The sequence below is a fragment of the Salvelinus sp. IW2-2015 genome, linkage group LG20 (genome assembly GCF_002910315.2).
Source record: "Salvelinus sp. IW2-2015 linkage group LG20, ASM291031v2, whole genome shotgun sequence".
NCBI lineage: Eukaryota > Metazoa > Chordata > Actinopteri > Salmoniformes > Salmonidae > Salvelinus > Salvelinus sp. IW2-2015.
The window spans coordinates 12,582,528-12,610,523 of record NC_036860.1 but is presented as its reverse complement, the minus strand read 5'-3'; the positions used below and the strand labels follow the sequence as shown (position 1 = coordinate 12,610,523).

General features: G+C 43.0%; 1 protein-coding gene across 1 annotated transcript; it reads right to left on the bottom strand.

Moving 5' to 3' along the window:
* Positions 1-112: 112 nt before the first annotated feature.
* On the bottom strand, positions 113-27,969 carry LOC111980635 (LIM homeobox transcription factor 1-beta-like). Its single transcript, XM_024011477.3, has 9 exons — positions 27,757-27,969; positions 23,841-23,926; positions 23,141-23,333; positions 4,874-5,106; positions 4,480-4,640; positions 4,252-4,329; positions 3,884-4,001; positions 3,438-3,593; positions 113-3,346 (listed from the first exon to the last, which is right to left on the bottom strand). The coding sequence occupies exons 1-9, from the start codon at positions 27,798-27,800 to the stop codon at positions 3,189-3,191; spliced, it is 1,227 nt and encodes a 408-aa protein (XP_023867245.1). The 5' UTR covers positions 27,801-27,969; the 3' UTR covers positions 113-3,188.
* Positions 27,970-27,996: the final 27 nt, after the last annotated feature.

Genomic DNA, 27,996 nt, shown 5'->3' with positions numbered 1-27,996 from the left:
TGGATTCACCTGGGCAGTCTGTCATGGAAAGAGCAGGTGTTCATCATGTTTTGCACACTCAGTGTAGGAGAAGCCTTGCATCATCACACATACTCAGAATAATGTAGGCATATTTAGTCAGACTCTGAATTGACAGGTTATATTGACGAAATGCGACATTACACTCAAAAAGCACACACTGGAAGAGGTCACAGAACAAAAACTCGAACATTATCTTTCAGACAAAATCTAAGATTAAGAATTTCTCATACCTTCCAGAGAAATGTATCACACAATAAATTATATCCACGTAAATACTATACTGTAAAAAATATATATCATCAGTCAATTATGAGAAATCATATAGGAAGTGGACTCCACAAGATGGTCCAAGTGTGGGTATAAGCTATAGGAAAATACTGTCATCAGTGCTATGTTCATAGTAATAATTATTTACATTTTGAAAGTGTGGCACACACAGCTCATGCTACAACATAAATACTTAACCATAAGAGTACAAAATATTGAACAACGTCTATTGTAAGGTGTTTTCAATCAAAGATAAATTACAGTGATTATACCTATAGTAGTACTGTAGTATTCATTGTAACAACAATAATATTAACACAATTATTTTACATCGGAACACATACTTGTTTATCGTCGCTAGGGCCAGTAGTTTTCCTGACCACGTGACCTGAACAGGAAAAACTCATGGGCCTAAACATACTTTTTACTTATGTTTTACACACCAATTAATATTCAACTTCTACATTTTCGTTAGGGCTTAGCGCTTTTCCAGCCCAGGACAAACTCCTGCACCTTTTAGTGAATACTTCACAGTATCAAAGAAATAGTTACACGAACGCTAGCTCTGGTCCAGGGTGTTACGAATGGCTTGCTGATGCTGAGCATTCCCAATCAAACCCCACATAAAACCCTGAACCAGAGCTACATGAAAGCGTTACACTTTACACAACCCTGTTTCCTTTATAAGGTTATCTGAATGACCCTGTTAGTCTACTTTATAGTGGTGTTTCTCAATCCTGGTCCTGGGGACCCAAAGGGGGGTACACTTTTGTTTTTGCCTTTCGCACCTGACAACGCACCATCTTGACCACACAGCAGCGCAGAGCTTTCAAGGCCTCCTTCGAGGTGTCCTCCAAACCATGCAGAAAGGTAAGCAGACCAGGCGTAACATTGTTTCTTTCTTCTTTCACTCTCTTTTCAATGTGCACCCCTTTGGGTCCCCAGGACCAAGATTGAGAAGCACTACTCTATAGGACCCTGATGTTATCTACGGTCTACACATCTCCTTTCACTATGTTGACTAATGTGAACTAATCGGGTTACAGTGATTTGTAAATCATTTCCCGTATAACATTGCTAAAAATCCTAACCGACAAACTAACCTGAGAGCAAATTCTAGACCTAAGTTACCTAACCCACACTCATTCCCGTACAAATCGAGCGTGCCACTCTGTACCCTTCAACTCATCTCAACCTCTTATGAAATCTCTCTCCAATGTTCCTCCAAATCCACCCAGTACCTTTATTCCAGTCATTCATTTAGGCTGAACTCCCATTCACTTTTTGATTTGTCTGAATTGACCCCATCCACGCTATGAACCAGTGCCCATCTCCAATACAACGCGTTTGCCCCTAGCCTGCTGTAACCTCTCTGGTATGTGTCTTCACTCTGCTCCTTAACCCTGCTGCCAAGAAAACTCCCTAACCGTGTGGGCACAACAAGCAGGTCAGATCCTGAGCTAATGAATGAAACACTCCCCATTCATTAGCAACCTAATAAGTAACATAGGTTTCTGACTCACAAACACACAGACCTGACAGACCTGGGTTCAAATAGTATTTCTTTTCTTTGAAATACTTTAGCTGCCCTTGATTTAAGCTTGCCTGGAGCAACGGACCAATGGAATAGTCCCTCTTATATGAAACAAATGAGAGAGTATTTGATCAAGTATGTTGTCATAGGATTTCACATCTGTCTGCTACAGGCAGGATGTTGGGATCAAGCAAAAGAGTGTGGCCGTGTCCGAATACCCATACTTGCGTCCTAAATAGTAGGCCGTTTGAGTATGTGAAAAAAAAGTTTTATAGTATGTGAAATCTTGAAGATCTAGTACACTTTAAATGCCCGGATGTCATACTCATTTTGGCTTTTCATCTAGTAGAATTCGCTGGGCACTATTGAGGAAGATCGTCTTTTCACACCCACGTGTTCAACAACACCTGATAATAAGAATAGGGGATGCTCTCTGCAAAAACCGGGTGGTGCAGTGGTCTAGGGCACTGCATCGCTAGCTGCGCCACCAGAGTCTCTGGGTTCGCGCCCAGGCTCTGTCGCCCTCCCGGTCGCGTCCATGCGTCGTCCGGGTTAGGGAGGGTTTGGCCGGTAGGGATATCCTTGTCTCATCGCACTCCAGCGACTCCTGTGGCGGGCCGGGCGCAGTGCGCGCTAACCAAGGGGGCCAGGTGCACAGTGTTTCCTCCGACACATTGGTGCGGCTGGCTTACGGGTTGGAGGCACGCTGTGTTAAGAAGCAGTGCGGCTTGGTTGGGTTGTGCTTCGGAGGACGCATGGCTTTCGACCTTCGTCTCTCCCGAGCCCGTACGGGAGTTGTAGCGATGAGACAAGATAGTAATTACTAGCGATTGGATACCATGAAAATTGGAGTTAAATTTATTTAAAAAATAAAAATAAAAAAAAATGTAAGAATGGCGGGGAACAAGAACGAACGGCGCATTCGATGACGCCTTCTCAGTATGGATGAGTAGTATTTTGATGTTTGTTGCTTACTGCATACGTTTGTACTACACCGAACATTCTAAATAGTATGTAATACGATTAGTACACAGTATGCAGTTTATGTAAGTACTGGGCAAGCCAGATTTCGGACACGGCCTAAGTCATAGTTGAGATCTTAAATGGCTACCTGGGTCGTGTTTGGTATGGAAAAACGTGTTCCTCCCCGTTTCACTCCTAACATTTCCACCCTACTGAACATGACCCAGCTGTTTCCTATTATGCTTTTACTTGGTAATGTACAATAAGCCCGGTCAGATATGGATATGGACCCAGCTCAAGCATGGTTGGTGTGATGACCTTGTGGGCCTGGTAGGATAACCGGTCATTAGCTGCTTCTCTGAGTGGTGATTGGTGGAGTGAGTCAGGGGTCAAGGGTGAGGGGTCAGGATGTGAAGTAGGAGTTCTGCATGGAGTAGAGGCGGTCGATGGGGTTTCCCACCCGCCCCGCCAGGAGCCCACCGTCCGCCGCTGCCAGAAGACAGTCGCCGAGGTGACTGAGGCTCCCGTCGCTGTCCAGATCGTGGAACACAGTCTCTGAATCTAAAGGGAGAAATAGAGTTAGTATGTCTGTCTATTTGGTCCGTCCATCTCTGTCTTTTTCTATCTCTCTCCCTCCCGCTCCCTCTCTTACCGTAGGAGTGAAGATGTTCAGAGCTCAGCTGAGGAGGTGTGAGGCCATGGCGGAACGGCTCTCCTCCGTAGATGTTGGGGTCCAGAGCCAGTAGCTGCTGTCGTGGCAACGAAGGGTACGCCAACAGACCGTCCAATCCATGACCACTAGAACCGTCTGGGAAGAGAGAGACAGAACATGAATCAATCCCTGCATCTCTTCCTCTCGTCCTGTCCCTTTAACTCCAGAGACATTGTTTCACCTGCCTTGAGGTGAGTTTCCTGAAACTTCGCTACTTTGGCAAGCTACTCTTTTAATTGTTACGTTTGTAGCGAAAGACTAATCTTCCTGTGCATGAATGAACAAAAACTGTCAAATTAAGCACTTCTACATCTACCGTTCCGCGAGTTAAGTACCAGTTAGCTACAAGGCTTTTGTGAAATCCCTGCTCTATTCCCCCCTCTTACCCTCACTGTCATCGTTGCTCTGTCGGCCCCCCCTGCTCGGCCCTCTCCTGGACCCTCCCAGCTGCTCCTGCTCCTGCTGCTGCTGCTGTTGCTGCTGCCTGCGAGCTATCTTCTTCATCTGCAACGCACAGGATCAACACACTGATAATGGACTCAATGGCGCTATTGCTCGGTTGTTCGTTATAAGGATAGTTCTTCCTTGTGTTATTTGGGTGGACTATCCCTTGAACTGTGCTTTAGCCTTTAAAAGAAATGTTTGCATGCAGTTTCAGAGCAATTGCGCCATTAGATTCATGATTAGTGTTATTGGTTGTATTAGTGTCATGGGCAGGGGGGAGTGGGGATTCAGGACAGGTCAAATATCTCACCTTTGCTCTCTGGTTTTGGAACCACACCTGCACGACTCGAACCGTCAACCCGGTCTCAGCTGCCAGTGTCTCTCTCACCTGAAGATAAGAGAAATTAAGCCATGACACTAAAGGGGACTGTGTGTGTGTGTGTGTGTGTGTGTGTGTGTGTGTGTGTGTGCGCAAGAAAGAAAAGTGAAAAAGAGAAGCAACAAAAGAAAGAAACCGTGTTACGCCTGGTCTGCTTACCTTTCTGCAAGGTTTGGAGGACACCTCGAAGGAGGCCTTGAAAGCTCTGCGCTGCTGTGTGGTCAAGATGGTGCGTGGTCGCTTTGACCGTTTGTGGTCCTTCCCTTCGCCGCCCTTCCCCCCTACAGAACCGCCCCCACCATCCTCATCCTCACTCTTCACTGAGGGATGTGGAGAGAGAAAATAGGATCTTCAATTGAAAGACAAACTGGTATCAAATGGTGCCTAGTAGTGAATCCCAATGAAAAAACAAGTCATTAGGTTATCACTGTGTAATTACGTAATCTCCTGCACTTTCTATACCATAGCATAAAGTGCCACCTAGATTTCATCCAGTGATTTCATTGGTTGATTGAATGATTGATTTGTTGGTTGCCCCGTCTCTTCCTGTTACCTGACTCAGTGGGTGTGGGGCTGATGGCAGCCAGCATCTCTCTCTCCTTCTCGTAGTCTCCTCTGCAGAGCAACTGGCCCTCCTTCAGGACAAACTCGTCTCCGCGCTGCAGCCGGCGCTCACACTCACAGCAGCTGAAACAGCCCAGGTGGTACACCTGCCCCAGCACACGCATGATCAGCTCTGAGCGGCCAATCACCTGCAGGCACGCACTGCACTTCCTGACAAACAGCCTATAGGGACAGAGGGGGGAAAGGGTGCGTTCCAGTGTGTAATAGATCAGGTGTCTTTATTGCAGTCGGGTGTGTTCCAGGTTGTCTTTTTTGCAGTCCTGAAGAAGAGTTAGTTTAACGTCACAGGAATACGATAAAGTAATATTCTGAGATGTGCAGAAGACACCGTCTTGACCACACAGCAGCGCAGAGCTTTTAAGGCCTCATTCGAGGTGTCCTTCCAAACTGTCTTTTTTGAAGTCGGGCTGCAGATGATCAGGTCTCACATCGCTTGCAGGAGTGTTGTAATTTGTCACTAACATGATATTAGAGGTCCTCTGAGATGTGCCRAGCGACTGAATTAAAGACAACCTGGAACGCACCCAAAGGCAGAGAGACAGACACAGATTGCCTGAAAGATTAGACCTCATTTGCACCTGTGGAGATTCTCAACCAAACCTGTGTACGGTATATAATTAAATGTCACATCAGCATTTCCCAGAACTTAAAGCTTGAACATCTAACATGTGTTTACTGCAATAACAGTACGTGGTAACGCTTTAGAATGTTGTTCCTCACTTAAGACACTTGGGGGCAGTAGTCAACTGATGTGTAGGGAGCCTGCACTGAAGTGTTGGTGGATTCTAGGTCTTTTACTAATTCTTTACATGAATCTATTTAATGAGCTGGTCCAGTGTTCTAGCCCATCATTACCTACCATTCACAATTAGTAGGATTTAGAAGAGAACATGTGAAACAAGCATCGTGCTTGGACATTTTTTTTTTTTTTTAAACAGTTCACACACTGTCATTCACGGGGCTTTGTTGTCTACTTTCCTTTTGTCTTTTCACCACTCCTCTCGTGTGTCCCACCCCTTTCATTTTCTCCCACTCTTCATTCTCTTCTCATCAACATATCAATTCAATTTAAAGGCCCCAAAACTCCTGCTTTTAAATTCCTCTTGAATCCCAGTTGTTTTATCCCTCTGCCTGCCCCCCCTCCTCCCATCTCCCTCCAGTATTTTCTGACAGGATTCCCAATTCTCCCCCCTCCGTCCCTTTTCCTTCGCTCCCTCCCTCTGTAGTTCAGTGAAACTAATAAAGACAGGATTAATTAGATTGTTGTTTAAACAGTGCGATGCCCAGACAGACGCTGTAAACTCATAACCAGGGATTGGCCATAGCATGGGGTTAATCTCTCTCTCTTTTACACACCAAAATACACACACAAACACACACACAGACCCCCCCCCCCACACACTCTTTTTTTCTCTGTCTCTCTAGCCTAACCCAACCTATAAACGCACACATATGTTTACAGGAAACCCAGGTTACTCATCAATATACGGTGAGTACTTCCATATACATTTCTACAATATCTATGCATATCTAAAATACACACMCGCACACGCCTAATCATATGATGACATATTGACACTGGGGAAATCCCAGGTCATTAAACAAGACTGCAAACAAGAGGTCTGCTGTGGCAGAGACTTAGCTCATAGAACGAGAGAGASCGTAGAAATAAGAGAGAGTGTGAGAGACAAATATTTCTGTTGAGGCAAGGGATGACTGGATGAGATGAGAAAGTGACAGGATGACGAGGGACAGAGAGATGGAGGGAGGAAGTTAGAGGGAAAGAAGGAGAGAAGTGTTAAGGCTACCTGACTGGGTGAGAGGAAGGTGTTGCTACCCCAAATCTGAAGGGTGGAGAGGGGAAGAGGTGAGAAGAGGAAAGGAGAGTGAGCCAGGTCGGCACATTAGAGCTCCTAATCTGTGATCTTGTCCCGTCCGAACCACAGCTGCCACAGATAATCTATCTCAATCCATCGGTCTGCCAAAACTAGCTAACACTCCCAAAAATTACCCGAATCACAGCCCGCCACCATCACAAATACTTACTGAACCAAACACACTCACTTGCCAAACACACTTACACACACGCGCGCGCGTGCACACACAAGGACGCACGAGCACACCGATCGAGGAGCACCACTTCACCACTAATCCAGTCACCACCACCACCACCATCTATTCACTTCACACTCCACTATACCAAGCTGTCTGTCTATAACACACATAAAGTTCTCTCAAGTGCCTCCTCGCCTACAGCAATTGTAAAATAGCTTATCCAATAGCCCCGAAAAKGGCAAACCAGTATCTATCGCTTTAARGTGTCAATCTGCTATTTTTTTACTTTAACATTCATGACATATACACATTCATTATTGAATAATATAAAACTTGTGCCTCGTGAGTTTAGTTCAATTGTCTTACCCCATCATTACCCAAATTATAAGATTGTTTTACTGCTTTGTTCATAAACAAAGTAATTAAACAGACACTGTATAGCCTCAAAATATTGGTTAAAACTATACATTTGATCTCATGGATGGTCAGTCTTTACATCAATAGCTCTGTATACATTTGAGAGTAGTTACATATCTCCATCCCTCAGTCGTTTACAAAACCAATGGCAGGGTGCCGGTTTTGTTATTGTTTTAACTGCAGATTTCCCCTTTAAATCCCAGTTTTTGTTTTTTTAATCCCATTTTATACTGCCAGAATTTACTCAACATAAAGGCGACTTGGGACAACGGTCACCAGACCACAATTCCTCCGCAGTGTTTAAGTCCTGCTTTTTGGTTACTAATCCCATTTCATAGTGCCACATATTGTAGAATTTACTAAACTTGGAAACTGAGGGCAACAGTCACTGAGGGAGGTCTCTAAGTAGATCAGTCTAATCCCCCTAATAGAAGTGTAATTCACAATAGACCTACTTGTGGCCCAAATGGCACCATATTCCTTTTATAGTGCACTACTTTTGACCAAGCCCCATGGGGCTCTGGTCAAACGTAGTGCACTATATAGGGGATATGGTGCCATTTGGGCCGCAACCCCATAACCCAGGGAGAGGAGAAATGGCTCATGGCTGCTATCAAGATGAATGGTCCCACTAGACGAAACACAACTTTTTAGGCATAATGAAGCCTTCATAAACCCTTTATGAAGCCTATATAGGTATCTCCGAAATTCATAAGCATTCATAAGCAAACGGAGTTACATTTCACCCTGCTTGGCACTTTGACCTCCCAAATTCAAGGCACCAACGAGACTGACTGGGTTCACACCCCAGTCTCTTGCACGCCAGTGGGTTACGACTGTTAACCCACTGAGCTAAAGCCGAGACATTAGATTGGGKAGCCAATGCAAGTCCTCAGATCTCAGCAAAGACTCTGTTATGCATGTGTTAGTTGTATGTTGATGTGTACGTGGAGCAGCTTGCTCCTATGTGCGCAAGCATGCATGTTCGGTATGTGTCCATCCATGTGAATGGATTAGTGAAAATGTGCATTGGGTTTTGTATTGTCAGCTATCAGTGGATGTTTGTTTTAGCATATTGGAAATGTAAGTTTAGGTGAGGTTGTGGGTATGGGATCTTTACAGTGAATCTGGATGTTACAATCTTAGTATAGCTTTAGTATAATTTTATTTTGGTGTGTATGTGTGAGCGTGTGATTGTATGTGTGTGTGTGTGGATGTTCAAGTGTCTGTGTGTGGGGGTGTGGGTGTGTGTGTGTATGAGCGGATATTGCACTGTGAAGCAGGATGGCTCAGAGCCAGGGTTCAGTAATCACATCATCTCCTTTTATTAAATCTCCCTGCACTGCTTCTGTGTTATTAAAATTTCCCAGCATTCCCCACGATACCGCTCCCTCCGCCACCACCACAAACACGCAAACACACACACATGGGCACGCACACAAACATGCTCACGTACACACACCACACACACTAAGACGCACGCATACAAAAACAGGAGGCCTAGTTTAGTAGGGGTGTGGCTTTCAGATAGTTCTTTTTGGCCACCCATGAGAGTCAATGTCATTCCTGTTAATCTGTTCTGTTGTATAGTTATCATGTTTAGCTTCAATGAAGCTTACAGAAGTATATGAGTTCCCTAAAAGCTTATGTAAATCCCACTGTTGGGATGCAATAAGGTGATATACCTTATTATAATTAAGCAATAAGGCCCRAGGAGAGTGTGGTATATGGCCAGTATACCACGGCTAAGGGCTGTTCTTATGCATGACGCAACGTGGTACATTATATACAAAAGTATGTGGACACCCCTTCAAATTAGTTTGGCTATTTGAGCCACATGCATTGCTGACAGGTGTATACAATTGACCACACAGCCATGCAATCTCCATAGACAAACATTGGCAGTAGAATGGCCTTACTGAAGAGCTCAGACTTTTAACATGGCACCGTTCTAGGATGCCACCTTTCCAACAAGTCAGTTCGTCAAATTTCTGCCCTGATAGAACTCCCCCCGGTCAACTGTAAGTGCTGTTATCGGGAAGTGGAAACATCTAGGAGCAACAATGGCTCAGCCACAAAGTGGGAAGCCACATAAGCTCACAGAACGGGAACGCCATGTGCTGAAGCACGTAGTTTGCTAAATTTGTCTGTCCTCGGTTGCAACACTCACTACCGAGTTCCAAACTGCCTCTGGAAGCAACGTCAGCACAAGAACTGTTCCCCGGGAGCTTCATGAAATGTGGAAATGTGTTCTCTGGGGGGGATGAATCACGCTTCACCATCTGGCAGTCCAACGGACGAATCTGTGTTTGGCGGATGCCAGGAGAACGCTATCTGCCCCAATGCATAGAGCCAACTGTAAAGTTTGATGGAGGAGGAATAATGGTCTGGGGCTGTTTTTCATGGTTCGGGCTAGGCCCTTTAGTTCCAGTGAAGAGAAATCGTAATGATAGAGCATACAATGATATTCTAGACGATTCTGTGCTTCCAACTTTGTGGCAACAGTTTGGGCAAGGCCCTTTCCTGTTTCAGCATGACAATGCCCCCGTGCACAAAGTGAGGTCCATACAGAAATGGTTTGTAGAGATCGGTGTGGAAGAACCTGCCTGGCCTGCACAGAGCCCAGACCTCAACCCCATCAAACACCTTTGGGATGAATTGGAACGCTGACTGCGAGCCAGGCCTAAGTGCCCGACCTCACTAATGCTCGTGGCTGAATGGAAGCAAGTCCCTGCAGCAGTGATCCAACATCTAGTGGAAAGCCTTCCCGGAAGAGTGGAGGCTGTTATAGCAGCAAAGGAGGGGACTAACTCCATATTAATACCCAGGATTTTGGAATGAGCTGTTAGACGAGCAGGTGTTAACATACTTTTGGTCATGTAGTGTATATTGGCCATAAATCACAAACCCCCGAGCAGTGGTGGAAAAAGTACCCAATTGTCATACTTGAGTAAAAGTACAGATAGTTACTCAAGTAAAAGTGAAAGTCACCCAGTAAAAGTATTTGTTTCTAAATATACTTAAGTTTCAAACGAAAATGTAATTGCTAAAAGTAAAAGTACAAATCATTTCAAATTCCTTATATTAAGCAAAGCAGATGGCACCATTTTCTTGTTTTTAAAATTCACGTATACCCAGGGGTACACTCCAACACTCGGACATCATTTAAAAACAATGCATTTATATTTAGTGTGTCTGCCAGATCAGAAGCAGTAGGGATGACCACGTGTTCTCTTGATTATTGCGTGAATTGGACCACTTTCCTGACCTGCTAAGCATTCATCATGTAACAAGTACTTTCGGGTGTCAGGGAAAATGTATGAAGTAAAAAGTACATTAGTTGTCAAAAATATAAATAGCAAAGTAAAGATGCCCCCCMAAAATATTTAAGATGTACTTTAAAGTACTTTACACCACTGCCCCCAAAGTACCTTATTGCTATTTTAAACTGGTTACCAATGTAATTAGAGCTGTACAAATAACTKTTCTGTCATACCCATGGTACACTTAAGGAATACGGCCCGACGGGGTGTGGTATATGGCCAATATACCACGGCTAAGGGCTGTTCTTAACCACAACGCAACGTGGAGTGCCTGGATACAGCCCTTAGCCATGGTATATTGGCAATATACCACAAACCCCCGAGGTGCCTTATTGCTCTTATAAACTGGTTACCATCATAATTAGAGCAGTAAAAAATGTTTTGTCATACCCTATATCTGATATACCACGGCTGTCAGCCAATCAGCATTCAGGGCTCGAACCACCCCAGTTTATAATACGGTATGTAATAAATTATCTTCATATTATAGATTGAAGAATGTGTAAAATGCAAAAACAAAATAACAGGTAGACAAATAAAATCGATCTGAAAATAATTTAAGGATTACATTTAAAAACAGACCCAGCTGCTAGGTCAACTCAGAATGAGAGTAAAAAATACCCAACTGATGGTTAATTCAATTAACCAATGTTTGGGTAATCCCAACAACCCAAAAAACAACTGGCTGGGTCAAAATAAMCCAGCATGTGTTCTGTCCAATATTTACCCAGTGCTGGGTTACCAAATAACCCAAATTGAGTTGTTTTTAACCCAGCATTTCTTGGAGTGTATGCGTCAGACAMGGTACATCACAGAACAGTGATATACAAACAGAAACAACTTGCAATCACACACACATATATGCAGATGGAAGCCATTTCCTTCAAAGCCTACGTGTACTTATAGACAACGTGCATCAGACAGTCTTATTTGATTTCCAAACGTTTAGAGCTATACGGTATGAATGACCCTCTGATTAGTATAAAATACAATATCAAGGTTTATTACTAATGATTAGCAGACCAGTCTCTCCATACACTTTTCTTTTCGCAACCATTTACACTGTTCCTCATAATACTTGAGATACTACATACTCCACATCTGATCTCGACTGAAAGATTTGACCCTTTAATGACAGCTCAGATATGGCATAACATGACCAAATGGAATATACCTGCAAAGAGTAACGACTGAAAACTGTGCAGAACACTGTGCTTGATGCTTGGGAGATTGTGAGAGGAATGTGTGGATCTCTCTGTGTGTGGTGTGTGTGTGTGTGTGTGTGTGTGTGTGTGTGTGTGGTGGTGTGTGTGTGTGTGTGTGTTGGTGTGTGTGTTTAGATAAAACAGCTAATCCCCAGGCCACCAGAACGCAATATCCTGTCTGGCGGTTTCTCATTTCCTGTCTCTCTCTGGCGGAGCGGGATGCAAGGGGGAGGGAGTAGGGGGAGGGGAGGGGAACCGTTGCCCCAGAAACAGGAGATACAGCCCCCGATTTGAGAATGTTGACACCGCTCTCTCTCTAGCTCTCTCTGTCTCTCTCCTTCCCTCCCTCTCTCGGGTCCACCCCCCCATCTTTTCTTTTCTCGCTCTTCTTTTATTATCTCAGATTTAATAACGGCGAGGCGAGCAGCTTGTTCTTCCATGAAACATTTATTAGCTGTCTGTAATGAAATTGTTGTGGGGGAGGCCAGATGATTGGGGCTCATCGGGCATTATGCAAAAACCGTGGCAATATTACTAGGGGGTGACACAGGCACACCTCACCTTCCTGCTCTTCTGTCTTCTCCTCCATGGCTTTCATCTTCTCCTAAATCTCCCTCTTTTATCCCATGCTCGCCCCCCGATCTGCAATTTATCTTCTCTATCAACTTTCTCCAACTTCTTCTCGTTTTCAGTCATCTCTCTGTTCTCTTTCTGTCCTTTCTCTCTGCATAGCTTTGACACAATGCATGCCTTGATATAAATCACTGTAAGGTTCTGTCTCTCCAGCTCTATTCTCTTCCTACCTCTTCTCTCTCTCTCCTGCATCACCTGTTGACCTGAGCTGGGAGGTGACATGAGAACCCTTAATGTGTGTCTGGTGGAACAGAAGGACTGTCTGAAATAGCAGCATTTTCCCTATATAGAGGCACTACTTTTGACCAGACTGGCAACCTATTCCCTATATAGTGCACTATAGTGAAATACTTTAAATACCATTTAATGTCATTTCAGATAGAGACAAGATATTGCGTTAAAAACCACAATACTACTCCTCAATCTAGATATGGAGTACTAAACGTGGCTGTGTTTGTCTGTCTGACCATACCCCCTGTGGACGACTGTATGAGCCAAGAGCAACAACATATCCCTAACACACTCCTACACTCCCTCAGACTGAACTATAGTGAGTGCAAACACATGGGGTGAATTCCTAACAATTCWACAAATTATTCTTCAGAACGGATATCGTTGGCTGCAATAGGCTATGCTTCGGTTCTGACTGTGTGCTGCATTGTACAGTAGGCTTCTACACCTGCATTGCTTGCCGTCTGTGGTTTTAGGCTGGGTTTCTGTACAGCACTTTGAGATATCAGCTGATGTAAGAAGGGCTACATAAATACATTTGATTTGATTTGGGCTTGCTGCAGTTGTGTTGATCAAACAGCTTTGTGGGTTTTGGCATATCTTTTTTAGCAGTATATATGTTTTAGCAGTATGGGGCAGAATGTCTTATGCTTGATTTAACCCATTCTTTCCACTGTACATACTAACTAACTATCCATCTCCTAGCACAGTTATACTGTATATACATAATATAACTATATACAGGTACTGTGCATATATAGTTCTTCTCTTAGGCTTGTCATCACTGGAGTGGCTGAGTACATTTGGTAATTAGCGCTGTGTCCAATCAACCCCCTCCCTCCATCCYACCTTCCCTCTCCTCCCATCCTGAGACACAAAGAGGCGCTGAGCGGAGAGACGATTAAGAGAAAACGAGGGATAAACGGAGAGATAAACTGATTGGTGTCATCACTGCTATCAATCTCAACGAGCGGGAAATGAGGTTTGGAATTGAGAAATATTATTACAAACCAGACAGTGATGAACGAGGTAATKGAGAGAGGGGGAGCGAGAGAGGGAGGCGGGAGGAGCGTGAGGGGGACGGGTGGGAGAGATGCTGTATCTGTGTGGAAGACGTGATTTCTCGGTTCTCAATCGCRGCATGGTACAACAGGGATGCCACATAGAACCACGTAAGATGAGAAGGTGGGCTTCTGGCCTGGCAGTTTGAGAGATTGTTTGGTCAGTGAACATTGGACTTGGCTGTAACTCTTGGGGTCTCCGCTCCCGTGTGACTGTGGGAGTCTCCCCTCTCCCCTGCTCCAGACAGGGTCTCCATGTCTCCCACCCCACAGAGTGATCTATTAGAGCCATCATTGCAGGGCCAGAGGGTTGAGTCTAGCAGCTACCGGCGATACCACCTTGGGTGCAGATGCCTGTGTGAGTGTGGAATCGATTCCCAGTCCCGCCGTACTTTCCACACAAACCTCTCACTATCATTTCCGGTCTCTCTCTCTACAATGTCTCTACTACTAAAAACATCAATGGTGTTTTACCACCAGCCATTGTGATACAGTGATATCCACTGTAGTGTTATACATGTTGATATCCACTCCATATGTGTGTGCAGTAGGAGCAGGCTATGTGCTGCTTGGTGGTGGTGGTGGTGGGGGGGGGGGGGGGGGTGGGCCTCCCACTCCAGACTGATATTGAACCTGGGCTCCAGGCTCCTCCAGGCTCTAGTCGCCCGCCGGGGCCCCAGGGCGCAGGGCCTTTATTGGTCTGAGACCTGGGTCAGCCTAGACTCTGCTCTCTGTCACTCTGTGGGAAGTGTGTGTATGTGTGTGTGTGTGTGTGTGTGTGTGTATCAGAGTGTGATTGGGGGATACTGGAGAGTCTGTATGGGCAGCGGTCTGTGTCTCTTGGAAATTGTGTGCAGTAAACACACACACACACACCTCTCGCCTAAGAAAAAAGACAAACATGAAAATATTTGAAAACAATGGCTAGACAGAGATACTGTAGCGGGAAGAGGCAAACATCTGGGCACAGCAGAGTAGAACCATGCTCCTGACGTAATGAGTAAACCTAACCCTAGCTTCAACCACTACCCTTACCTTAGCTTCAACCACTACCCTTACCCTAGCTTCAACCACTACCCTTACCCTAGCTTCAACCACTACCCTTACCCTAGCTTCAACCACTACCCTTACCCTAGCTTCAAGTCCACATCCCGGTTCAACCATAACCCTAAATCCAGCTCCAACCATAATCCCCCAACTCCGAATTCACAACTTAACCCCTGATTAGCTCCCCAAGCTAATACCTAGGCTTAGCTCAGMGGGCTAACACAGTCTTAGGACTAACACAGGAGACCCGGGTTTAGGAGACCCAGTCGGTCACTACAAGGTCACTATGAGAGTGCTATGGGAATGATACAGTAAGGGCTCGATTCAATCCGATCGAATTTAGCCCGCGATAACCGACTTCTGCATAGCAGTATTATTGTTTTATTTAGGCGATGTCGGAGGTGGAACTGCGTTGGAACTRTCCAATCAGAAGCGGCTTCCCGTGTTATACCTATCGCAGACATGCAAATCRCATTTTGTATAAACTGATTGAATCTATGCTTAAGAGATCATTTGCAATAACGTACAGCAGATAAAATAACTCAAACCAAAAGCCCAAACATCAGCACACACACACACAACTCCAGACCGCAAAGGGTTACAGCAAAAAAACTGATCTCAAGCTTTCCACTATTTCTGCTAAATTCTTAGACACAGAAACACACACACACTMWCCCCAAATTCTCATACACACTCCTCCCGTACATCATACAGTACACACACCTGCTCACGGTTGAGGGGGAGCCGGGGAGTGGTGTGTGTGTGTGTGTGTGTGTGTGAGGTGCTGATGGAGTGACTGCAGGGAACACAAGGAGACATTGTTACTGATCTTCTGAAGGTCACCAGTAAAGACGTGTGCCAAGTCTCTCACAGAGACAGACATATACTGTACTCACACTATATATAGAGAGACTCATCATATACACACTATATTGTGCGGCAGGTAGCCTAGTGGTCAGGGCGTTGGGCCAGTAACTGAAAGGTTGCTGGATCGAATCCCCAAGCTGACAAGGTAAAGAATCTGTCGTTCTGCCCCTGAACAAGGCAGTTAACCCACTGTAGGCCGTCATTGTATATAAGAATTTGTTCTTAACTGACTTGCCTAGTTAAATAAAGGTTACATTTAAAAAATATAGAGAGAGAGACTCAACATATACACACTATACAGAGAGACACTCAACATATACGGTGCCTTGCAAAAGTATTCATCCCCTTTGGCGTTTTTCCTATTTTGTTGCGTTATAACCTGTAATTTAAATGGATTTTTATTTGGATTTCATGTAATGGACATACACAAATGTGACAACCCTCCCACTCTGTCTGCCGAATTCTTTCTCTTTGCTCTTATTTTCCTTAATAGGGTGTCGGTGGGCGGAGCCGGGAGGGTCGTCAGTAAAATGGGACACACCTGGGCTAGGGGGTGTGTACCAGGATAAATACACCTCTTCCCCATTCATTGAGGAGACTCTCTCCATGCAGACACACATAGATTTTTGTGGCCTGTTTGTTTTGGCACTGTTCATTATCACATTTATGCACGCAAACTTACACCATTGTTAATTGTCTTTAGTTAACTTTAGTTAAGAAATATATTTTGATATTCCTTATCCACTTTGTCTCCCTTTTTATTATGAACTTTGAGCTGGTTCATGACTAGTGGAGGCTCGTCCGGGATCATAAAGTTGGTTCCTAGACATTTTGGCGTGTAGCACTTTGTTGCATTATGAAGGACTAATACTAGTGTTGTTGGGCTTACTAGTATGTGTGTTGTGTTTGGGAGAAAATGTGGAGTTAATGTTTGAAAACTCTGTAGGTGATTTGTTTGCATCTTTTGATTACAGCTTTTGAGTTGTAATGTTTAGTGCTCAGTATTGGCTGCCTTTGTTWATTTGGGTAACTTGCCACTGCGGTGGCTAGTYGGTTGTGTGCTGCGTTGGAGAGTATATTGGTTAGTTTCCAGGCCCCTGCCCAGGCTGGAGACTCTTGCTCTACTCGCTGTTGGGACATCGGTCTGAGGCGAGTACAATTGGCTATGTACCTCAGTGGGAGATTTGGGTAGGGTTGTGAAACTTGCTACCCGGAACTATAGCCTTTCTTTTTCCCCTGTTAGATTTAGYGTCGTGTTTCACTTAGGAATACGTTGGGGGCATGGTTATTTTGTTTATTTTTGTGCGGTGTCCGTGGACTGAGCAGTTGTCTCTGGGGCACATCTATGGCTTGGGGGAATCTGCCAGCTTGCTTCTTTTTTTCCCCCAAGCTGGCTACAGTGYGTAATTACCCACCGCAAATCTGCACGAAGACTAAGGTGGAGTTATTGTAGGTTTTGGGGAAGCTCCATATATATCTCATCTCTCTTCTGTGGTGCCCATTGTGATTGTCAATTATCTTCTAGTGGTCCGGTCTGGTGTGCTCAGCAGGGGGGAAGAGCAACTAATTGTTTTTGTATTTACTTGTGACTATGGCGTCTAATGTAGACGAGTTCATTCGCTTTCCATCAGAGGAACTGTTAAAATTATGTACTAAAGAACAGCTGTTGAAGATCGCTGAACACCACAAGATTGAAATGAGTGATACGTCTAAAATTGTGTGTGTTGCCAAAATKTAATGAGAAGGACCCTGAGATGTTSTTTTCGTTGGAGCTTGTTGCTGACGTGCTCTTGTGCGCCCTGTTCCTGAATGTCTACGTGACTGACCATTGTTTGGTATTGTCCTTTTCTGTCGCTCCTGTCTGTTCCCTTCTGGTCTCGTTTTCTTCTTTCCTCTTAAACGTTGATTCCTGTTCGCAAAGGTTGCTGGGGCAAGTGGAAGTGTGAACACGTACCCCCTCGTCAATTTGGGACGCAGAGGCTGGGTCAATTTGGGACGCAGAGGCTGGTATGGTTTTCCGGGGTCCTTGTTGGTCCCCGGTTTTATGGGGGGGGGGTGACGACCCTCCCACTCGGTCTTCCGAATTCTTACTCTTTGCTCTTGTTTTCCTTAATAGGATGTCAGTGGGCGGAGCCGGGAGGGTCGTCAGCGAAATGGGACACATGGGCTAGCGTGTGTCCCAGGATAAATACACCTCTTCCCCATTCACTGGGGAGACTCTCTCCATGCAGACAGACATGCATTTTTGTGGCCGTTTGTTTGCTTTGGCACCTTTCAACACCCCTCAATATCACAGTTATTCACGCAAACACTACTGATTACTGACTACACAAACCATTGTTAATTGTATTTAGTTTACTTCAGTTAATAAATATGTTTTGTTATTCCTTATCTCCACTTTRTCTCCCTTTTTGTTATCAACTTCGAGCCGGTTCGTGACACAAAATAGTCCAAATTGGGGAGGTGAAATGAAAAAAATGACTTCTTTAAAACCAAAAAAATCTACATCTTTACTGAGAAGTTGTGTGCATATGTAAATCACCCCTTTGCTATAAAGCCCTTAAATAAGATCTGGTGCAACCAATTACCTTCAGAAGTCACATAATTAGATTGCACACAGGTGGACTTTATGTAAGTGTCACATGATCTCAGTATAAAGTTGAAGTCAGAAGTTTACATACACCTTAGCCAAATACATTTAAACTCAGTTTTTCACAATTCTGATTTCTTTTGATTTTCCCATGATGTCAAGCAAAGAGGCACTGTTTGAAGGTAGACCTTGAAATACATGCACAGGTACACCTCCAATTGACTCAAATTATGTCAATTAGCCTATCAGAAGCTTCTAAAGCCATGACATCGTTTTGGGGAATTTTCCAAGCTGTTTAAAGGCACAGTCAACTTAGTGAATGTAAACTTCTGACCCATTGGAATTGTGATAGTGAATAATAAGTGAAATAATCTGTCTGTAAACAATTGTTGGAGAAATTACTTGTCATGCACAAAGTAGATGTAATAACCGACATGCCAAAACTATAGTTTGTTAACAAGAAATTTGTGGAGTGGTTGAAAAACGAGTTTTAATGACTCCAACCTAAGTGTATGTAAACTTCCGACTTCAACTGTATATACACCTGTTCTGAAAGGCCCCAGAGTCTGCAACACCACTAAGCAAGGGGCACCACCAAGCAAGCGGCATCATGAAGACCAAGGACCTCTCCAAATAGGTCAGGGACAAAGTTGTGGATAAGTACAGATCAGGGTTGGGTTACAAAAAAATATCTTAAACTTTGTACATCCCACAGAGCGCCATTAAATCCATTGTTAAAAAATGGAAAGAATATGGCACCACAACAAACCTGCCAAGAGAGGGGCGCCCACCAAAACTCATGACCAGGCAAAGAGGGCATTAATCAGAGAGGCAACAAAGAGACCAAATCATTGATCATTGATGCCCCACGAGGTGAGATCTTGCATGGAGCCCCAGACCGAGGGTGATTGACCGTCATCTTGAACTTCTTCCATTTTCTAATAATTGCGCCAACAGTTGTTGCCTTCTCACCAAGCTGCTTGCCTATTGTCCTGTAGCCCATCCTAGCCTTGTGCAGGTCTACAATTTTATCCCTGATGTCCTTACACAGCTCTCTGGTCTTGGGCCTTGTGGAGAGGTTGGAGTCTGTTTGATTGAGTGTGTGGACAGGTGTCTTTTATACAGGTAACGAGTTCAAACAGGTGCAGTTAATACAGGTAATGAGTGGAGAACAGGAGGGCTTCTTAAAGAAAAACGAACAGGTTGTGAGAGCCGGAATTCTTACTGGTTGGTAGGTGATCAAATACTTATGTCATGCAATAAAATTCAAATKAATTACTTAAAAATCATACAATGTGATTTTCTGGATTTTAGATTCCGTCTCTCACAGTTGAAGTGTACCTATGATAAAAAATTACAGACCTCTACATGCTTTGTAAGTAGGAAAACATGCAAAATCGGCAGTGTATCAAATACTTCTTCTCCCCGCTGTATATATATACACCATTCAAAAGTTTGGGGTCACTTAGAAATGTCCATGTTTTTGAAAGAAAAGCACTTTTTTTTTGTCCATTAAAATAACATCAAATTGATCAGAAATACTGTGTAGACATTGTTAAAGTTTTAAATGTCTATTGTAGCTGGAAACAATTTTTTTATGGAATATCTACACAGGCGTACAGAGGCCCATTATCAGCAACCATCACTCCTGTGTTCCAATGGCACGTTGTGTTAGCTCATCCAAGTTGATCATTTTAAAAGGCTAATTGATCATTAGAAAACCCTTTTGCAATTATGTTAGCACAGCTGAAAACGGTTGTTCTGATTAAAGAAGCAATAAAACTGGCCTTCTTTAGACTAGTTGAGTATCTGGAGCCTCAGCATTTTTGGGTTCAATTACAGGCTCAATATGGCCAGAAACAAAGAACTTTCTTCTGAAACTCGTCGGTCTATTCTTGTTCTGAGAAATTAAGGCTATTCCACGCGAGAAAACGCCAAGAAACTGAAGATCTCGTACAACGCTGTGTACTACTCCCTTCACAGAACAGCGCAAACTGGCTCTAACCAGAATAGAAAGAGGAGTAGGATGCCCAGGTGCACAACTGAGCAAGAGGACAAGCACATTAGAGTGTCTAGTTTGAGAAACAGATGCCTCACAAGTCCTCAACTGGCAGCTTCCTTAAATAGTACCCGCAATTTCAACAATGAAGAGGCGACTCCAGGATGCTGGCCTTCTAGGCAGAGTTCCTCTGTCCAGTGTCTGTGTTCTTTTGCCCATCTTAATCTTTTATTTTTATTGGCCAGTCTGAGATATGGCTTTTTCTTTGCAACTCTGCAATTCACACCCCTTGACTTTTTCAACATTTTGTTGTGTTAGTCTGCATTTAAAATTGATTAAATTGAGATGTGTCCCTGGCCTACACACAATACCCCATAATGTCAAAGGGAATTATGTTTTTAGACATTTTTACAAATTAATAAAAAATGTAAAGCTGAAATGTCTTAAGTCAATAMGTATTCAACCCCTTTGTTATGGCAAGCCTAAATAAGTTCAGGAGTAAAAATGTGCTGAACAAGTCAGATAAGTTGCATGGACTCATTCTGTGTGCAAAAATAGTGTTTAACATGATTTTTGAATGACTACCTCATCTCTGTACCCCACACATACAATTATCTTTAAGGTCCCTCAGCCAAAGCAATGAATTTCAGACACAGATTCAACCGCAAAGACCAGGGCGGTTTTCCAATGCCTCGCAAATAAGGGCATGGTAGGTGATTTAAAATTTTAAAAAAGCATATATTGAATATCCCTTTGAGCATGGTGAAGTTATTAATTACACTTTGGATAGTATACACCCAGTCACTACAAAGATACAGGCGTTCTTCCTAACTCAGTTGCCGAAGTGGAAGGAAACCGCTCAGGGATTTCACCATGAGGCTAATGATAACTTCAAAAACAGATACAGAGTATAGTGGCTGTGATAGGATGAAAACTGAGGATGGATCAACAACATTGTAGTTACTCCACAATATTAACCTAATTGACATAGTCAAAAGAAGGAAGCTTGTACAGAATAAAAAWGACAAAAAAATGCATCCTGTTTGCAACAAGGCACTAAAGTAATACCGCAAAAAATGTGGCAAAGAAATTGACTTTGTGTCTTGAATACAAAGCGTTATGTTTGGGAAAAATCCAACACAACACATCACTGAGTACCACTCTTCACATTTTCAAGCATGGTGGTGGCTGCATCATGCTATGGGTATGCTCGTCATCGGCAAGGACTAGGGAGTTTTTTGGTATAAAAAGAAATGGAATAGAGCTAAGCAGAGGCAAAATCTTAGAGGAAAACCTGGTTCAGTCTGCTTTCCAACAGACACCAGGATATAAATTCACCTTTCAGCATGACAAAACACCTAAAACACAATGCCAAATATAGTTGCTTACCAAGACAACATTGAATGTTCCTGAGTGGCAAATCTATGGCAACACTTGGCTGTCTAGCAATGATCAACAACCRATTTGACAGAGCTCGAAGAATTAAAAAAAAAATTGTGCAAATATTGTGCAATCCAGGTGTGCAAAGCTCTTCGAGACTTACCCCAAAAAGACTCACAGCTGTGATCGCTGCCAAAGGTGATTCTAACATGTATTGACTCAGGGGGTTGAATACTTATATAATCAAGATAGTTTTTTTTCATGAATGTTTCACAAATATTATACTTTTTCTTCCAACCTTGACATTAGAGTATTTTGTGTAGATCATTGACAATTCAATCAATTTTAATCCCACCTTGTAATATAACAAAATGTGGGAAAAGTAATGTGGTATGATTACTTTCTGAAGGCACTGTAGTTTCAGACACTTTTGGAGGGAGTGAGACAGTGAACTCATCAACTCAACACCATTTCATATCTGTCGCACTCCCAATTCCCCCTACTAACACCTCGCCCAAATTACCCTGTAACGCCACACACACTCATCTTAATTTTCAAGTTGGGAATTATTAACATAATTTCCAAAGACGACAGAGAACTTCTCTACTACTCTCTCTCACTTTCTCTTCATATCCTCTGTCTCCACTCTATATCCCTCTTCACCTATCCCTCTGTCTCTCCTCTCCCTTCTCTCTTCCCTATCCTCTCTCCCCTCCCTTTTTTCCCCTCTCTCCTCCAGATGTCTGCTGCAGTGGGAGAGTCTGTGCGGCTGGACGTCGTCTGACACTTTTCACAACAATGATAACGACCTGCAGGCTACGTCCTTCAGCCGTCCGTCCCTGGGGATCTCACACACACATACAAACACACACACACACAAGTACACACACACCCAGACTGACACACAGACCCCCAGACTGATAAAAACTCCAAGTCATATTTATCAGAGAGGAAAGTGGAGCTAGCTTAAAGACTCACTAATAGCAATCCAGCGTTTCATGTGTATACCCACCAAACATTCAGGGACTAGTGTCTGCAGGTTTTTGTTTTTTTCCTTTCAATTAAGACCCAGACAACTAGGTGAGGGGAGTTCTTTACTAATGTAACCTTAATTCATCAATCAAGTTCAAGGGAGGAGCAAAAACCCGCGAGACACTCGGCCCTCCATGGAATGAGTTTAACACATTTTACATCTGTTCTGTCACATATTCCATATAGACCAGTTCCTATAAGCCCCTAAATAATTTCACATGTTTGTTCTATCCTGACACCAGCACACCTGATTCAGGAGGGGCACAAGGACTAGGTGACAAAACACTGATTAAGACAATGCCAACACTAAGGTTTGTGTGTCTTTTGGGATTTTAGTAGTATTGACGTTCTCTTACTTTTCGTAGTCATGCTTGCAATAGAGCAGACGGTCTCTGCAGTAGCAGGTCCCACTGAGTGCGCTCAGACACACCGCACACTTGACGCAGGTCTCGTGCCACGAGCGCTCGTTGACACGCAGCAGGAAGCGGTCGGCAATGGGCGACTCACACCCCGCACACACCTCGCCCCCTCCGCCCCTGTGTTCTGAACCTGAGGGGAGAGGGGGACACAGGAGAAAGGGGATACCTAGTCAGTTGCACAACTGAATGCATTCTACYGAAATATTGCTTCCGCATTTAACCCAACCCATCTGAATCAGTGAGGTGCGGAGGCTGCCTTAATCGAAGTCCACATCATCGGAGGGTATAGTGTGTGTGTGTGTGTGTGTGTGTGTGTGTGTGTGTGCGTTCAGACCTGTAAATGTCAAGCTTGAAAAAAGAAAGCAATTCAACATTACTTCCCAGCAAGGTCCAGGATTTTTTWATGACAAAAATAGTAATACAAATGATAAATACAAATAAAAATGTATCACATATCAAATGTATTACATATTTATCATATATTTATCCCATTTATAACATATAAAGTTGAGAATGTAAAAGTTTGTCACTATAACCTTTGAAATTTCAATGGATATTTATTTAATTATTGGACTATAATGTTAAAATCATTATGTGCCAGTCAGGCTCAAGATGTCAGTCCCATTTCACTCCTCACCGAATGGCGTGGAGGCTGGAGGCTGCTGAAGACATGATTGGGTCTCCTCTGTTTTCATCCCGGCCCTCCTTCCTTCGTCGTGTTCGCTGGACGAGAAGGAGGAAAGAGAAAGGGGACAGTTACCCTCTAAATACAAGCCTACAGACAACAAGTGTGTAGAAGGAAAAAATAGAGGGCAGGTTGTCGTCGACGAAAAGTGAGAAAGAGAATATACCGTAAGCGGGAAATAAAACGCATCAAAAGTCAATGAAAGAAAGACACGTAGGCTATAGGCCTAAACATAACCGTGGATATTATATTTCAGTGTCCTCTTGARAACATATTTAATATCCAATTTATAAATTAATTACATGAACAGTCGACCTGCAATGCGCACATATTGCAACAGGAATAAAATAGAATATAAATATTGCCGTGGATTGGATAAATGATTAGGAAATTAAATAAACGTGCTAGGCCTAACAGGCTACTCAATTCGGTCTACTCAACAGAGTTTTAAACACCTGACACACAGATTGAACGTTGGAGCCGAAGGTGGTGTGTGGCCCCATTCCTGTTTATTTACTTGCATCATATGATACCCGAAGTCAGATTTGGGGTCGAACCGGAGATCTGGCCTTGGCCTAATCTTGACCAATAACTGGTCGGGATTAAACCCAGTGACCTGCTGACGCCACACGGCCACACAAACGCATAAACGGGGGGGGATGCAGTACCTGATATTTTCAATAAATAAAGATAATGTTGTCGAATAAAATTCATAGAAATGTATGAAATCTATCTAAATTCAAACTAAAGCATGGTGATTCATTAATATACTTTGAATAATAATACCAATATTAATAATAATACGCTAATAATACTGTTAATAGAATAATACAAATAATAATAATATGATAATACATTTACTAATGGTCTGGTAGACTATAGAATTGTTCAATCACGACACTTAGTCTTGGACTTCTCAGGCCTATTCCACGAACACAAACGTAATCTACATAAATCGTAACATTTTAAGAATGCACTGTATTCAATAGGCCTATTKCAACATAGCGAGAACATGTTTATTTATTAATTGACAATATTCCAAATCAAAGCGACATTAAGTTTGTTTTTTATGAATATTTATGATTAAGAGCGCCTAAATCTAATTCCAGCCGATACCCTACATTTCGAAAGGAACTAACCGTTCTGAATGACCGATTTAATTTAAATATATTATTTAGGCTTGAAATGATAATTTCTCAATTATTGGGTTATCAGATAACAATTCTTAATCGAATATGAAGCTTACCGTGGGCTACTTGTTAATGAATTGACCTGATAGACTTTCAAGATGCCTTTGCTCTCATTGGAGGAATGAGGGTGTCACTGCTTCGAATAAAAATAAAAGGAATTTAAAAAAAWGAAACCTGAAAAATCATCAAGAAATATGAATCATAATTGATGTAGGCTATAATGTAATTTACGCCGTCATTACAMATCGAAATAATTATTAGACCTATGTGTTGAATTAAGGATTACAATCTCGAATAAAATAGCCTACTAAATCAAATAATTTAGGCCTATGCATGTGCATAGACTACAGAACTGTATCCAATAACTTCACAAATATGTATTTCAATTGATTATTATCCAAATGATCACAACAGTGACTACAAGATAGGCTATAATATTAGAAAACCACATAAACCAATAAAATCTCTTGAAAAACAAAATATGGGATATTATTTTGTTTTCGACCAACTGCTATAATGAACACTATCTGTCATACAATGTGAGCCTTGCTGTTGCCTTGCTTGTGCCAAAGCGCGTGCGTCTCTATTCGCCTATTTCTGAGAGCACATAACTGATTGCAATTTCATGTCTATTATTCATAACTGTGTAAGGGTCATGGCAGACTAATACTGTGGACCAGAACGGTATATCCTTAAACTACTATCAAATCAAATTGTATTAGTCACATGCGCCGAATACAACAGGTGCAGTAGACCTTACAGTGAACTGCTTACTTACTAGCCCCTAACCAACAATGCAGTTTAAAAAAAAAATAAGAATAAGAAATAAAAGTAACAAGTATTTAAAGAGCAGCAGTAAAGTAACAATAGCGAGACTATATACAGGGGGGAACCCCTACAGAGTCAATGTGCGGGGGCACCAGTTAGTCGAGGTAATTGAGGTAATATGTACATGTAGGTAGAGTTATTAAAGTGGCTATGCATAGATAACAACAGAGAGTAGCAGCGGTGTAGAAAAAAGGGGGGGGGGGGCAATGCAAATAGTCTGGGTAGCCATTTCAATAGATGTTCAGGAGTCTTATGGCTTGGGGGTAGAAGCTGTTTTAGAAGCCTCTATTCTAAAACGGACCTAGACTTGGCGCTCCGGTACCGCTTGCCGTGCGGTAGCAGAGAGAACAGTCTATGACTGGGATGGCTGGAGTCTTTACCTGGAGTCTATCCGATAAGCTTTACGTTATACCGATAATATACTGGACAAAACTGAAGGGGCACCTGGTTTAGTCTCATTTTGCGCCCCCTCTAAATAAAAAGCATAGGCCTATCAAAAGCTGTAGGCCCTGTGTAGTGATAGGGCTATCAAAGCTTTAAAATATGTTCTGTTAACACCAAAGTCTGGGGACTGTGCTCGGTAGGCCAACAATTAAAGTGTTGAGTGAAGTTGTAGGTTAAGGTTAGGGTCAGGTACGGGTTATGGTTAAGGTTAGGGTAAGGTTGACGATTAGGGTTTAGGGTAGGGGTGTCACAAGGATCGCGGATAGCACTAAYAATGAAAGATTGCCAGCAAATGCGGTACATATAGGCTATGTCGTCGATTTTCTTGGAGCTATGTTATTACTGCATCATCACACGTTCACAATAAAGCTAATCACCATTTGATATCATATTTTCCCTTATATTTCCCCATTATATTCACATAACTAGGCTACCACTGCCTTTTTCAATTTGCGTCTCCCTGTAGCCTATATTCTCCACAACATGTTGATATAAACATGTGTAGGCAACTGTTAGACAAATATTAGTTTGTTTGGGATAAATAGTATATTTCTTTATAGGCTAATACCACCCCACATTTCCGCAACTCATTGGAGAGACATGCCTACATTGACATTTCGGACCATTGGCTACAACCGAGGTTGTGGCTATTATCAAATYAAATGAAATATCAAACTCGATGAGAAGYGAGACTCAATCATCATCATACAGGTAGACATGGGAAAGGCCAGCGGTTTTCAAATCCCTCAACGGGGACCCCCATATGTTCCACAATTGTGTTGTAGCCCTGAACTASCTTACCGAATCAAGGGCTTGATAATTAGTTGACAAGCTGAATCAGGTGTGCTAGCTCTTGAATAGTTGAAATGTTGGAACGGGCTGAGGTCTCGGGGTTCCTGATGAGAACTTCGAAAACCCCTGAGATAGGCTATATTAATTTCAAAATATAGCCTAAGGACTAAAGGTTTGCTATGGACCGCAAGCCTATAATAAAACAGAAAATTTATCTCGGCAACCTTACCATTCAACAAAAGATTAAAGTCAAATGTTACAAACTATTTGGGTATTTAAAAGTAGGCTATGTTAAAGTTGATAGGCCTACAAATAGGAAATGTGGGCTAGTCAAATAGCAGATTAGGCTACAGGCAATATGCAACACATAACCTACACTTGGATAAAAGTCAAACCTTTGGAGGAATTCCCATGAGCCTCAAATAATACCATCAAGAAACCGATGTATGATCACTTCTATTTCCAAGGAAGAATAAGACACGTAAAGGGTTTGGCCTGGTTAAATGCGATGAAAAATGTAACACTTTATATTGGCAACATATCTGCAAATTGAGGTTGGCAACGCACCGACAACCTGTCGACGCGTTCTGGATGTTGGCTGCGGACGCACATACCTTGAGGTGAAACACACTCCTTCCGAAACCTCTATCGGTAGCATTAAAATAACATAAGACTAGTCGGTCCGTGGATGTGCACGCGTCGTATAGTCCTATTTCAAACTCCCGACAGCGAATGGCAGCAAAATAGCTTCATGTTATGGCAAACTATTCTATTGTGCTCTCGTTTCTCCCCGTCGCTCTGAAGCGGACTGTGCGCCCGGAGTTCGGTGTGCATACAACGATGGAGGGAGGGGA